Here is a 15,345-nt window from a genome sequence, read left to right as displayed (position 1 = left end):
CAATTCTGTCTTACACAATCTGTGTCACAGAAGTGTAACATATCTACCCTTTTTATATATGTTTAAATGCTAAGCTTGTATGGATAATCTTCAATGATTATAAAGTTGCCTCATTGAATCAATATGCTGACTCGAAGCGCATCATAACGAAAACTGAAATTGTATTTAGCAAAATATCCTCTTTCCATGCAGATAAATACAAAATGTCGATTATGGGACAACTCGATACAACCATAACTGAAAGAAATTGGAATAAACTAATCAAGAAGCTGAATAGCTATCTTCTCTTGGGCGTTTGCTGCATGATAACTGATAAGCACGCGTCATTTTAAAGGTATTCCGGCGCCAGCTGTAATCCCTGTCTAGGTATAAGTTTATACCCCAGGTATAAGTCTGTATCAGCGTTGATTCATTCTCATCTTACAATCGTTGGTTTGCATAAAGCTAGCAAACCACTGGTGACCTTTGAAGTGGACGTTTGTGTATATTTTGAGATACGCGATCCATATCGTGTGTCCAAATTCAGCTTAACTTCTGTCTTCATCAGACCCTTATGCGGATCCGGGGTGATAGCAAGAACTTGAATACGTCATGAAACCCAGCACGATTGCGGGATTATTTCAAACGGAATATTTGCTATAAAAACTAAAAACGCAGTTTGGATTTATTGGCTGCATGCGATTTTCAGTACGATTTTCACCTTTTGAACGATGTAAACGGATAAATATGTTACGGTTGTACAAATAATGATACTTATGCATGAAGAATTCAAAACTTTTTGCTCCTTTTCATCCGTCAAAAGAAGAAAATCAGGCAGAAAGGAAGTTGATCTCCGCCGGGCTTCTTCGTGAGATTTTGTAATCACGCGTTTGATTTCACACCAAATTGCACTCCACTCAGTGCAATTACCTGTATTAACAACTATACAGGATACTAAAGTGCATGAAAAAAAGGTCGCATTCAGAACCCAAGGAGGACAAAGCAAGCTCGCTTGTGACTAAATAACAATCTTTGCCTCAACTCCAAGCGTACAAATTATACCTCGAAAGCCATGAAAGCAGCAGCTGATAGCCCTATATGATGACGATATTATGCAACTCTCTCGAGGCTGACTCGAGTGTCGAGTCTTCCTGTGCGTGGGAGTTTGGACATTGATTAGATCGAGCACTGCTCCCAACTTTATAGCTGTCGCCTTAATTTTGTCAACATTGTATTTAACGAAATATCAATAACGCACGCACTTAGGGATTAAAACCTGTGACCCTTTAGGCTTCAATTTTGGTCTGAAGATAAACATTATAGTTAAGCTGTATAAATTCGCTCCCCGCGGAGACTTGGGACCCCGGCAAAGCAAATAATCAAATAGCATGTTTCACCGCGTGTCAATATTCGCCTACGAATTGCAGTGACATTATATTTAGGCTGTGATGATCACTCCCTTACATAAATGCATATTTGAAAGTGCATTGCCGTTTCCCTCAATCAACAGCTCGTGAATATATATACATATACTTGCATGCTGAGTATTTCTGACCGACTTAGGATGATGAATATGAGATCAGTCTCCGCGATGATTTCACGGGGGTTAATTGCGCGTGCGATTTTACGTGTTGTGTCATTGCATGTCTGACTACGAAACGAATGTGAGGCGAAAACTTTTGCTAAGCGAACACAGGTGCAAATAATCAATAGACGGCGGTTCTTGCTGCGTATTGATAAACAACGTTGCCAACACGACGTCGATTGGCAATCAGAACTTCATTTGCTTCAGTCAAAAATCCAATTCACGTCGAGGCATTAGCTTATCGGAAAAGCGACGTTCGCGTCTCAAGATAAAGAAGAAAATTGCTGAACAGTAAACACCGCTTGTTCCACAGGCACGTCAAATACAGCTGCTATACGACATAATGAGCTGCTACGTAGGAGACTTCAGCGTCCCTCAAGGACTACATGACTTGCTTCAAGAATTTGTCGTCCAATGTCTGATCGAGAAACCGGAGAATCTTGCCGCTTTTGCCGTGGAGCACTTTACTAGAGTACGCGATAACGGTAAACATGGCAACGCAGCAATTGGCTCTGAAGCCACGCTACCGGTGGTCAAGTCGAATCATGACAATATCAAGACAGTAAAATCAACGGCTGTTGTTAACGGTGACAACGATATGGCGGACGCAGTCTCCGACGACGACGAGATGGTTCCTCCTGTACGAATGCCGGTCCGTGGTCGGAGACGAGCAGTTGCGGCCGAGACGTACGATCCTACGAAGGACGAAAACGATGGGAAGAAAGTCGTTCATCCTAAGACCGAAGAACAGCGAGGCAGGCTGAAACAAGCGATGAAAAATATTTTGCTATTCAAAGCATGCGAGCCTGAACAAATACAAGATATTCTGGACGCTATGTTTGAGAGAAAAGTTCAGAAGGGAGACGAGGTTATCACGCAAGGGGATGACGGAGACAACTTCTATGTTATCGAAATTGGGACTTACGATGTTCTTATAAACACTGGTGGCGCACAGCGAAAGAAAGTGCACACGTTTGTCAACTCGGGAAGCTTCGGCGAGCTAGCGTTGATGTATAATTGTCCGAGAAACGCCACGATTACTGCACAATCCGAAGGCATCCTCTGGGCTCTGGATCAAGCGGTATTTAGGCGGATCGTCGTCGGGGCAGCAGCTCGCAAAAGGCGTTCCTACGAGTCGCTTTTGGGAGGTGTTCCTATGCTTTCGGAGTTGACCGACTATGAGAGAGCGAATCTTGCCGATGCTCTGGAGAGCGCAAGTTTTGAGGACAGGGAATGTATCATAAAGCAGGGAGACAGCGCGGATTGCATGTATTTCGTTGAAGATGGACACATAAGGATCGTATTAGGCAAAGGCGCCGAAAGTAAGGAGATATCGGTGTTGAAAAAAGGCGACTATTTCGGGGAGATGGCTCTGGTCATGAATCAACCGCGCTCGGCTTCTGTTTTCGCTAAAGGTAAAGCGAAGTGCGCAAAACTCGATGTTGGAGCGTTTGAGAGACTCTTGGGACCTTGTATGGAGATTATGAAAAGGAACATTGAAAACTATGACTCGAATCGTAAAGCGTTCGGCTTAGAATAGAGTTTTAAATTATAGCATATTATATGAATTAATTGTTAATCTTTCGCGAACTTCCCGGCGGCAATTCTAGTGCAAACTGAATCTTGTGTATAATATCTTCAGCGATAAACTTTCATCTCAAACTAGTATCAGCTTCATTGTACTCGGGTGTGATGTAATTTACACAAAATAACAATTTATTGTTGTGTTGTTTTGAGCGAATTCCAAGACTTTTTTCTTTCCCTGCATTCGTTTCAACGGATTCCGGGATAATCTGCCACCAGTAATTCTGCACTGTTTACGAAAATTTGCTTGAACGAAACACGTTGTGCTATACAATTATATACGCAGAGTCGTTAGAGCGACTTATATATGCATTTTTTTTAATCACACTAAGACACGTTGGTTTATATATAAACATTGAAATAATGGATGTGAAGTGCGGTACATGTTTGGCCACGTTTATATAGCCGCGATGCATGAATCGCTGCATATTTTGTTAAGGATTGTCCACCCGAAGTCCTTATATTCGTTAGGATAAAATTACGAATATATATATATATATAGACGAGTATATATCGCATGTGTTATTGTTAAAACTAGGTTCAGTATATCGGACTTGCTTTGTTTAATATATATACGCGAAGACATTTTCTGAAGGGCCGTAAACGTTTCTCTCTAGATGCTTCTTTAATCAACGCTTAACGCTTAGGCTCAGTTGGGGTTAAAATACACGCGGAGTATGATAGCGATTTTTATGATTTCATATGAATCGAATATGAATACATTGTGTGTGCATCAAAAAGAATTCGCGCCATTAAAGCAACGCATTCATTTTGGAAGACGTTTCAGCACGCCCTAATTTAGTAAACTACGAAATTGGTGCGAAGCTTACTATATATACACCTGTTTAATCTTATATGGAGGGAAATGTGAATGGATTTTGCGTGCATGTATATACTTTTTGTCTTTTAAACAATAAACAATTAAAACTATCTCGAAGACATTTTTCATTTTAATCCTAACATTTGCAATTGCCCTTCTTATACAAAAGCCTTTCAATTGCAGGTTTATATACTCGTTTTATTTACGATACCAGAAGTCTCATTTACCATTTAGATTGCATCATCGTTGTATTGAGAACGTGTAGCTATATATAGCTATGTGCTGTAGCAATTACACATTGCAAGTAGTGAGACGTACAGCACAGGGAACGGTCATAGAAATTACATATATATTATTATATACATATAATATATGTAGTCAGGGGCTTAGCTTTTTGTAGCGAAAATTACAATTATAAAGACAATACGCGCTATATATACCAACGTTGTAACAACACTACAAATTCTCCTTCTAACCCTCAAAAGTTCTATATTCTAAAATTTCCAATAAATGAATAACAAAACAAAGTCTAATCAGTTCGTGACATTAGAATTCGTTTTTTTATTTACATGTATTGCATGTCAAAGGCCGCCGCTATATGGAATGAAAATAGATAATATCAAAATAATGCTACCGTCTTAAGGTTTCTTTACCCCATGCGATACAACTCATACAAGCATTCTTTATAATTTCATTAAAACAAAACGTATAGCTATATATATAGCTACCTTGTTTCATCTGAAAAACTATATATACATGCATATATATATATATATTTAAAACATCTATACTGCCGCGATTATTGACAGGCCTCAAACGAAAACCAGCCCTTTCTAAAACCAGATAAACTCTTTTACGGGCGACTGAGCTAGGGCAAGCAAGACAAAAAAAATGCATGTTGAATCAGACATCGTATTGCATATGAAAATGGCTGTATGCATCATGCATGCATGCATGAGAGATACGTTTATGAAATTTTGTCGCTTAGTCTTAGAGAGTGCGACAGAATACCATTTATATATATATAAGTGTTTTGAAGATCGCGTTGAGATAATTTTCGCGTTTTAATATTTCAAATAGATTAGAGAATTCCTTTATAATTATATCCTTAATTTTCATCTCGTTATATATATCAAGAGAGATTTGACGATTAGAATTCCCAAACAATCATTCCTATAATGCTATATAACTATATAACTCAAGAAGAAATCTTAACTTCATTTACGGTGAATTTATGAATGCATGCACGTCGTTTAAATTCATCGCCACAGGGGTTTTTCAAGCTAATATTTAAATTTATTTTTTCAAAGTATGAGCCGGTAATGGGCGAGCCGAAATATTTATTGGATGGCTGAATTGATCTGGGATAACATAAGGGTTGACTCAGCTCATTTATTTGACGAGGCGACGTACGCGCATGCACATAAAAGATTAAATCCACACTATTTTTTCGAGGATAATTAATCCTACTTTAGCGGTTAGAATCTCAATTTTTCTGTCCTTTAAAACATTACTGAACAACTTAACCTTAAATCCCATTCAAATTGAAACGAGACGCGGAGAGTCGTAATGGCTCCAGTGGCATTAAAGAGCATTTCCTCAGAGAGCACTATATTATTCTGATACCGATAATATTCGAATTTAATATTGAATTACAGCCTGTGTAAATGTTGACTTTTCGCAAAAGATAACAAAAATTAAAAAAGATGGAAGACTCCCAAGGCCAAGAGATAAAATTAAAAAAAAATTTTAGTTTTCAAGAAGACGGCTAGCTGCCTTTACTCCACTAAACATAATGGCAAATATTCGCAATATATTTTTAAAAAATGTAGACTGTAGGTGAATGTAGGGTTTGTTCCTGAAAAGCCAGAAAAGTTTGGCCGGCAAAGTTAGAATCGAGAGCTGACGGATTTTTACGTCGACTCTGAGCAATTTGATGAACGAGCTAGTTTATTTTAGCTTCTAGCTTAAACCGACTTTGCCAAAAAAAAATAGAATTTGCACTTGCATTATGCAATGTTTTTATCGCGGACATATAAACCTCAATATGAAGAGTCTTATTAAAATCTTTGTAAACAAAACAATTTAATTCATCTGCGATCCTGCATGTCAGCAAAAGAACTGGAGTCGAGTTGTTATTAAAACGTTTACAAGGCACATTGCATTTTGAAGTTTTCAATACAGGAGGAATGCATTTTACGCTATTCATTATTGTTAGAGCAATAGAGATATTAATTTTTTGTAATAATGTTCGTATTCAAACACAAGGACAGCTGCACTTTGAGCGCAATTTTAAAATTTTCAACAAAGAAGCCGATTTGCATACGTGTAGAACGATAATATAACCACAAGCATTGTTTTGTCACCACAAGCAATATTTGCATACCGTACGAGCTTTTTTATACATTCATCTCGTAATTGCGACAAATTATTTGCGATAACGAATACGATGAATGAAGAACCTCATTATATTTCATTGGGACTCAATATATTTAAAACAATGGCATGAAACAACGTTCAAGTGAAAGACATCTTTCTTCTATTATACTGACACATTTCACTTGCACGAATAGTCGACTGCATATGACAACGCTAGGTTACTGTTCCAAAGGCAGTATAGTTAGGCCAGAGGATGCTTACACGAAGTACAGCGTTGATTTAATTTCCGGCGAATCTTTGGCTTTGCCATCTTTCAAATCTTTGCACGAAATTAAAGACAGGTCATTTTGATTAAATTCATTCCTCGTCTTTCCCACATCGAAAAAACAAGACAAAATTATTGGAGCGGTTTATGGAGCCTATCGATTCATCTCCGAGAGTCGCTTTCTGGCATTTTTTGCATTGCAATTATATTCCAAACAATGATCTGCTCATAAGATGGCATATGTGATATGTATGATATACTGTGATACCTCTACTAAACCGATTCCGATCCAAACCGCACACCAAATGGGGATGAGATGTAAAAACTAACACCACCATTTAATGGTGGTTTCATAACAAGTTTATCTTTAAACTTTGCTTCATAGCAATTCATTCATTGCTATAAGTTGGTTTCCGACTCTCTTTCCCGGTAGTCATGATTATTCCTAGTGTAGATTGCTTTGCATACGTCATATTCGAAGCTTGGTTGGGCGAATAAGAAATGGTAGATAACGCCACCAAGTAACGAGCCTCCTATGGGACCAATCCAGTAAATCTTGAAATATAAAAACAATACATGTCTCATTGCATGGTAATCGAACTGCGTCTGGGAACGATTGAAAATTATAGTATTTCGACGGCCTTCTAGTTGTCTAAGAGACTGGCTAACGCCTGCATTCTGACAGCTTAAACACACTCATACATTGAATGGAAGATCTGAATAACATCGTAACGATTGCATGACGGTATTCCGACTTAAATGAGAGCTTGATTTTCTGTTTTTTAGCGTGAATCTTTCCATTGATTAAGAAAGAACTTTCACAATGACGACTAATAACTGATTTACTGTTTCACTCAGTAAGTGCGAGTGTTTTGAATACAGGCGTAATTCTTGATGAACACGATTATCCTGGGTGTAAACACACTATTCACTAAGGCGTTTTTTTTTCTCATCTAAACATGGTAATATGTCTGAACAGTCTAGATTCGGTTTCGGATAAAACAATACCAAAGAGTGCAAAAAGTTCAGAGTAAGCCCTAATGCCGAGGCCTCTGTTCGAATGTAGTTATCAGCCGGGAAAACGAGCCATATTAGAACACATGACCTTATATCTTGGCATGCACGGCCTTGCGAAACTGCGTATGCTTTCAGTTAAACTATGACTGAAATCTATAATGGACCACTTGCATAATAGACCAACTTCAGATCTAGGTGACAAGCAGGAAATATATCACAATTAGGCCCGGGATTGACTAAAGAGAGTATTTACCCAATGATGCTGCCACTCTGCGTTTGGTTTTCCTAGTCCAGATATTTCCCGAATAACCGCTGGACCAAACGATCGTGCTGGATTGATACCACAAGATGTATACTTATACTACAATGAGAAGTATTTTGCATATAGTATTGATTGTATCGCATTTTAAGCAGGGGAAAACAGGCCGTGGAGACAATAAATCATCGACATCACTTGCAGGAGTTTTAAAGCTACTGACCGCCATGCATGTTCTGGAGTGAGATCGATGTTCCGCATGTTTCAATGCGTTGTTGGTAGCTTATAAGGTTGAGGCAGGCAGTTTATTTGCAGATCAGTGGCAAGTTACAAACACCTCCCCTAGTACGTTTATATTCAGATCAGTGGCAAGTTACAGACATTTCCCTTAGTAAGTCTATATGCAGATCAGTGGCAAGTTACAAACACTTCCCCCAGTAACTTTATATTCAGATCAGTGGCAAGTTAGACATTTCCCGCAGTAAGATTATATTCAGATCAGTGGCAAGTTACAGACATTTCCCCCAGTCAGTTAATATTCAGATCAGTGGCAAGTTACAAACATTCCCCCTAGTCAGTTAATATTTAGATCAGTGGTAAGTTACAAACATTTCCCCCAGTCAGTTAATATTCAGATCAGTGGCAAGTTACAAACATGTCCCCCAGTCAGTTTATATTCAGATCAGTGGCAAGTTACAAACATTTCCCCCAGTCAGTTAATATTCAGATCAGTGGTAAGTTACAGATATTTCCTGCAGTAACTTTATATTCAGATCAGTGGCAAGTTAGACATTTCCCGCAGTAAGTTTACATTCAGATCAGTGGCAAGTTACAGACATTTCCCTTCGTTAGTTTACATGCATATCAGTGGCAAGTTACAGGGACACTTACCCCGACAAGGTAGCAGGACACAACAGCAAATCCGTAGGCAAGTGATGAATGATAACCCTCGCACTTGCGCCCGGCATCACGAGTAGCGTACACGGCCAACGTCAAAATAAGCGTGAGAATGAATTCGACAAAAAGTCCTTGCATTGTGCTCATATCCTCGTGAAGAACAGTATCTCCCAGGGTATGCCTCAAGCGTGATGGAGTCAGCGCGTACGTTAATGCCGCCCCAGAGATACCTGGAATTCAGTCACAAAATTGTGCTGCAAAAACCGGCTGCAAAAATATACAACTACTGTATTTGGTAGATTGATCATAGTTAACTCTGAAGTACACCATTCTGTTTCACCTTTTTCGTCAATAACTACTGTTTACTAGTCAAATACTAACTAACTTTTTAAACATCCAAATCTATGGATTACATGCACAGTCTTAAAAAGTCTAAAATGTACATTTTATATATACAATTTACATCCATATTTTAATACATACATATTATCTCGTATTTTTCCGAATGAATATAGTTTTTTAATTCCATAGTCAAACTTGCCTTTTATCATCATTTTCTATACATGCGCAGACTTTTAATTATTCTATCCAGTGCTAACGACACACGGCTATATATAATTCAGGGGCTCGGTTGTTGGAAAGGTGTTTAGCTTAAACGTTGGATAAGTTAAAAATGGAAAACAATTTTATCTATTTATTGAACAACTGAGGCTGCTGAGCTGATATGTTTCGGATGTAAATAGTTTAATTGTCAATGGGAGTACATATTTAATGCATAAGACGCAGGTTCAGTCATTCACAAGATGTATATGAGAGTATTTTTTTACTTTGGCTTATCCACCGTTTAAGCTAAACGCCTTTCGAACAACCGACCCTAGAACAAGAAGTTGCAGTATAGCAAAGATTTCCTGATAACGCGATTACAGACGGAGTATGATTAGAGACAAACGTATATACTTTCAAGGCTGTATAATTATCTTACTTTACTTCAAAAGTCATTGTCAAACACAGTTAACACACTCGATTTGAATAATATAAAATTCCACCGTTTTTGGAGTCAATTTCTTTAATATTATTCTTAAATTAAGAGCTAGTCGTGACATTTTATATTATCATTACATACATTTATTCATCCAAATTGGAAGGAATTCGCAAAAAATTGCAACAACTTGGAAAATTCACACGCTGTTGAACATTATCATCATAAATGGACACCGATTGGGTTCTCTGTGGGCTATACACGCTTTTATTGTTCGGCAAATTTTAATTTAAACTATGATTAACTATCCTGCTGCCAATTAATGATCGTGACAGCGTCCAAAAATTTGAGAGAAAAGCTTCGGCATGTATCAATTTTAAGTCACTGGATCAGTGCATTTAATTTTATGGCAGACAAACGCTTTATATGCCTACTCTGTAATTATTATGGTCATAGCAGTTGGCAAGGCCTCCCCCTAAAAGCCTCCTCGGTCTAAGATGGCCTTCTGCACGCATGCTGTTCTCGTTTTAACAGTTGTCGTTCCGTTATCGCTCAGGTCGTCACGTAGCCAACGACGAAGTGCATTTTTAGCTTAGATACGAGTGTTCTGATACTGAGATATTATAAACTGTCAGTCATGTAATAGCTAATGGTTTTAAATGAATCATTATCGGTAACATTTGCAACATCCGAAATCGTTCGAAATTATCTAGGAACGCGACTTTATACCATCTGGCCGCGGTTAAGGCGAATGTTTTTAAAAGCAAACTGTGAATGCACTGTTATTTTGAGGGAGTTATTTTAACTCCTAAAATAGGAGTTACGGAAAAAGGTACAGAACAACTCACTTTTTGGAGTTAAAAGTAACTCCAGATTTGGAGTAAAATATTAACTCCGTTTTTGCAGTCAAAATAACTATCATTTAGGGGTTAAAATGTAACTCTTAAAAAGGAGTTAAGCAGTGGTAACTCCACTATCGGAGTTATATTATTTCTACTTTCAGAGTTCTGATGCAAATTGTGTTTGTGTATTGGATTATTAAACTAAAAACATTAAAGCGAAAGGTTCTCGTAATGTCATATTGGTAAATTTATCTCACAAAATTTCTTATTATCAATTCACATGCATTTGTATAATATTGTGAGTTGTATATTTGAAAAGACAGATCAATACAAAAGCTCTGAATTGCTATATTAATTGTCTGAAAGGATCACCTTTTTATAGCCCACTTTTAAATAATTCTAACATCAGTTGTTGCTTTTAACCTCAATAATACTCTTCCTATACCCTAAATTATGAATTACTTCTGAAAGACTTTGATTACTGTAAATTTTAAAGTGATAAAATGACCTATTTAATATTGATTTTTGCATCCGGCCCGCTTGAAATGCATCCGGCCCGGTGTGAAATGTGAATAAAACGGCCAAACCAAAGCAACGTAAGGCTAAAATGTGTAAAAACCTTTCCGGAAAAGACTAAAAGTATGTTAGAAATAAAAAACATACCCGAAAAACGTCTTAGTTTGGATTTTTTACTCCTTTTTTCGCTGCATTTTACGTTGTTTTTCTAGTCGATTTGCCCGAATTTGCCGTGATTTAGTTGCTATGGTAACAATATCTGCCATTTCATTGGCTGTTTCCCGACTAGGATATCCTTTTAAGGAGTTGTTGACGTATAAAAATTCTGAAATGGCTTGTAGCCTTGTAGATTGCAGAAATTATAGTTTTTATATAGTTATTTGCTAATTTTTTTGCTTTTTTTGTGTTTCATGAAGTCAATAGTGTAAAGGTAAAAATAAACACGTTATATACCGCAGCTTCAGCCCGGAGGCAAAAATCTGTCCTCTCGGTCTCGAAAACTTCCCTCGGCCTACGGCAAAGGTTAAAAAATAAACACATTATATTTTACCGGCAGCTTCGGCCCGGATTACCGGATACAAAAAACTGTGCCGACGGTCTCGAAAACGGAAATAACGACCTCACAGCCAGAAATAACATATATAATCAATAGATCATCGTCAGCCCTGCCATTTTTCCCTATTTTATGGGGGAATGGCTTTTATATACAGATGAACAGAACAGCCTTATAAACTTGAACTTAAAAGTTAAATGCCGTAGGAAGAAACTTTATACATCGGGATGAAGAAAGCGATATAAGTTAAAATATAGGGTTTAGAAGTCAAATTATATTAGTGGCACAAACATTCGTAATTTTTACAAGCCTTTTCCGCCTTTTTCACTCCAGAGTTAAATCAATTCACGTTTATAAGACTAAAATTTATAATAAACTATTAACCCGCTCCTCTTGTGCACGCCATTTTGAATTTTATTTAACTCCAAAAAGAGAGTTGAATTTTTATCACCCCCAAAAAAGGGTAATAGGTGAGTCAAAATAACTCATAAAAGAGGGTTAGATTGCTTAACTCCCCCAAAAGGAGTTAATTCTGCATAGTTAATAAGGTCTAAAAATTATTAACCCCTCAAAGAGAGTTATTTTTACTCCAAAACTATAGTTAAATTTTTAACTCCACTAAAAAAGGATAATGGGAGAGTTAAAATAACTCCCTGAAAATAACAGTGTGCTATGACGTGTATTGTACACTAGGTAATAGCATCAAGAAAATTAGTATCTGCGAAGGCATACTCAAAATAGCTATATATAGTCGTTTAAGAATTGCTTTAACGGGTGTTGAAACTTACATACTGTCGCTGGCATTGTTGGGATCCCATGCGGTTTAATTATACTACAACATTGATAAAAATTAATATAGGCAGAACATCACAACGAGCATGCACCAGCCCAATTCTGAAATATCTAAACATAAAGGGCGCGTAGAGCAAAGATTATATTTACCTCCGACAATTTCCATAATGATTAGCAAGACTCCTTTGGTCAGCGAGAGTTTGCCAGTCGAGGTGAACGCGACTGCCAACGCCGGATTGAGCAGTCCTTCGGTCCAATGAACGATCGTTGCGACACCGAGACCATTTGCTAAAGCGCATTCCAGATTACCACTTGCTTTAGTATTGTCTCGTAGGTTCGTATCAGACACATTGCAAACAGATGTAGCGATATAGACCAAAAGACCAGTGCCCAGATATTCCGCGGCAATGCTAGCCCAAAACTTCTTCATCCTGAATTCGCTTGGCGGTTTCTCCTCTTGTGGTAACATTTTGCCAGCAGAGATTTAATTGACGTGGTTTATACCACTACGATAAGCAAGCATATGAGACGGCCTTGATAGAATATTTATTACACTAAGATAGCATCGCTGGGCCGGAACGGGTTGTTTTATGTGTGTTGACGACCAACAATTTAACATTTCTCCGCCTGCCAGTGTGTTTATGCAAATTCCACACCACCTGGCAAATAGCAATAATATACATCCTAAGCGCTGCACATTATTGGCCACACCGCAGAGGTTTGTTTGTATATTGTACTCAAAAGACACTCAATTCAATCATTTGCATGCACACAATTTGTCATCTTAGGAACTTAAAGTCGGAAACGTGTCTAAGTTAGACATCAAACTGGGGACATGTCGAGATGAAGCTTTATGAGTTTATGCTTCCGAAAGCGGCTGACTTTTATCCGAGCGTTTGTATTTTGCGTTTATCTCGAGCGAACAATAATGGTATCTTTCATTGTGTATACTAGTGTATTGTTCTCTTTAATTAAATTTTATCCCTATCTTATTTTTTATCTAAATAGTAGGTAGGCATGCATGCACATGAAAACAACGAAAAATAGCATATTTATTATGGGCGAGATTCTTATCCAATATCGCTGATTTGTGATTTTCAACGATTTTTCGAATAGAAACTATAGAAAAGCTGAGTCTAAAAGCAATAAAACTCTAACTCAGTTGAAGTGTATACGTTCACACGTTAAGTGTGTGTGTATTCACAGAGATTTATAAATATATAGTATTTTGTATCGGGTAACACGAATGTATGTATATACATGCACGCACTATAATTTTATACCCCATGCACGATGGCTACCGTGGTTAGAGTGTAAACTTTTCGAGGAAGTGTTGGAAAAATGCATATGGAAAGTCAGGCATCATTAAATATGGAAGCAAAACCGACAACAAAGCTCGGATAATTAATCTTGATATTCAGGAAACATTATGTATAGATCAAACTGTCGGCTTATAATCTTTTCAGCTGATTTTTGAACCTCCTCGGAGATATAAAACATTAAACTCGTATTAAATATTCATGCAAATTTGTCCATTTGTGATTTTAGACAAAATTAAGGACATTGCACAGACTCCGCAGAAAATTTATCCTTTAAAGGCGGGAAAATAAAAGATGTAGCCTTTTGAAGGCGGGAAAATAACAGATTGCTTCATTTTCGCGCCAAAACAAACCTCAATGGAAGAGAGACGTGAATTATGAATATTATTCACAATAATACGAACTGTGTTTGCATAATTGACTGCGTGAATCATAGCTATTTTTGTACACAAGAATATCTACTTTGATATGGATGACAATGGCAGAGTAGTATGTGCAACGCGTTGAGTGTTATGGATGATCAAATGATTATCCGACTTTGATGTCAATGACAATGAAAGTACTCAGGAAACCCAAGGCAACACTGTGTCTAAAACAAACTCCTTCAAATAAACACTTTAGTGAAAGCTTATAGTATAGTTTAATGGGAATAATTCCCGATTACCAGTTGCGGACATATACGAAGTTGAACACATCACCATTAGCATTGGTACACTTTAGTATTTTTACTAAATTTAATTTGAAAAAAGCACTAACTTAATTTTGGAATGCAGGTCACAATTGCCGTAAACAATGTGAACAACGAGAAAACTCGCCCAAGCTTTAATTATTCATTCACTTTTAATGACTTTTTGACATTGAGTATTATATATTGTCATTATATTAGTATATCTATTTCCGTCAATATTTTTTACTCATTTATCTGTCCTAACCTTAGGCTCGGTTGAAAGGCGCCAGTTAGCTTAAACGGTGGATAAGTTCAAAATGGGAAACAAAATTATCTATTTATTGAACAACTGAGCTGAAATATTTCTATGTAAATAGCTTATGTAAATCTTCAATGGAAGTACATAAGATGTATGATAGTATTTTTACACTTTGGCTTATCCACCGTTTAAGCTAAACGTCTTTCGAACTGCCGACTCCTATATCATATGTTCATGTTCAAGTGATATTTACATGCAGTACATCCACAATTATCCACTAGGCAAACAATATTCAGTGACAATGTCCTGAGTAATATATTGCTGTGCTGTTAAAAGCTGAAGTATAATTTGCATCATAGACAAATATTCTTTACAACAGTAATTCATTAAAGTGCGATTGCACAAGTATTAATGAAAGCAAACGCTTCGTTTATACATGCATGCATGTTTGCAACAGCTGCATGTATCTCTTAAAATATGATGTTCTGGTCGCCTATTCTAACCTACGATTATGTTGAATCCTATGCCTAGGGTTCACGAAGTCCACTCTTAATATTTATCCAAGAAAATTGAAATGTGTGTAAGTTAAGCACTTCTAAAATCGACGGCCACGCTATATTGTTACAAGTACAATCG

General features: G+C 37.2%; 1 protein-coding gene and 1 pseudogene across 2 annotated transcripts; one reads left to right on the top strand and one right to left on the bottom strand.

Moving 5' to 3' along the window:
* Positions 1-1,637: 1,637 nt before the first annotated feature.
* On the top strand, positions 1,638-4,590 carry LOC114525554 (annotated as a pseudogene).
* A 1,478-nt stretch (positions 4,591-6,068) lies between these two features.
* On the bottom strand, positions 6,069-13,082 carry LOC114525549 (aquaporin AQPcic-like). 2 transcript variants are annotated; one of them, XM_028546931.1, is made up of 4 exons: positions 12,615-13,082; positions 8,777-9,012; positions 7,883-7,990; positions 6,069-7,167 (listed from the first exon to the last, which is right to left on the bottom strand). In XM_028546931.1, exons 1-4 carry the CDS (start codon positions 12,931-12,933, stop codon positions 7,012-7,014), a joined length of 819 nt encoding a protein of 272 aa, XP_028402732.1. In that variant the 5' UTR covers positions 12,934-13,082; the 3' UTR covers positions 6,069-7,011. The 2 variants fall into 2 exon arrangements, with proteins under 2 accessions (XP_028402732.1, XP_028402733.1); XM_028546932.1 differs by having other exon boundaries at positions 7,883-7,970.
* Positions 13,083-15,345: the final 2,263 nt, after the last annotated feature.

This window comes from Dendronephthya gigantea, unplaced genomic scaffold (genome assembly GCF_004324835.1).
Source record: "Dendronephthya gigantea isolate DGI-Jeju-01 unplaced genomic scaffold, DenGig_1.0 000034F, whole genome shotgun sequence".
Lineage (NCBI taxonomy): Eukaryota > Metazoa > Cnidaria > Anthozoa > Malacalcyonacea > Nephtheidae > Dendronephthya > Dendronephthya gigantea.
The sequence above is the reverse complement of the archived record's forward strand: the minus strand, read 5'-3'. Positions and strand labels throughout refer to the sequence as shown.

What these genes read in the sequence shown, in the direction of transcription:
- LOC114525549 (XM_028546931.1), bottom strand. Translation starts at nt 12,933, where the DNA reads ATGTTACCACAAGAGGAGAAACCGCCAAGCGAATTCAGGATGAAGAAG. An exon ending in TGTCCTGCTACCTTGTCGGG is followed by an intron (nt 7,991 to 8,776) that starts GTAAGTGTCCCT and finishes TTCTCATTGTAG; the next exon opens with TATAAGTATACATCTTGTGG. An exon ending in CAGAGTGGCAGCATCATTGG is followed by an intron (nt 7,168 to 7,882) that starts GTAAATACTCTC and finishes TTATATTTCAAG; the next exon opens with ATTTACTGGATTGGTCCCAT.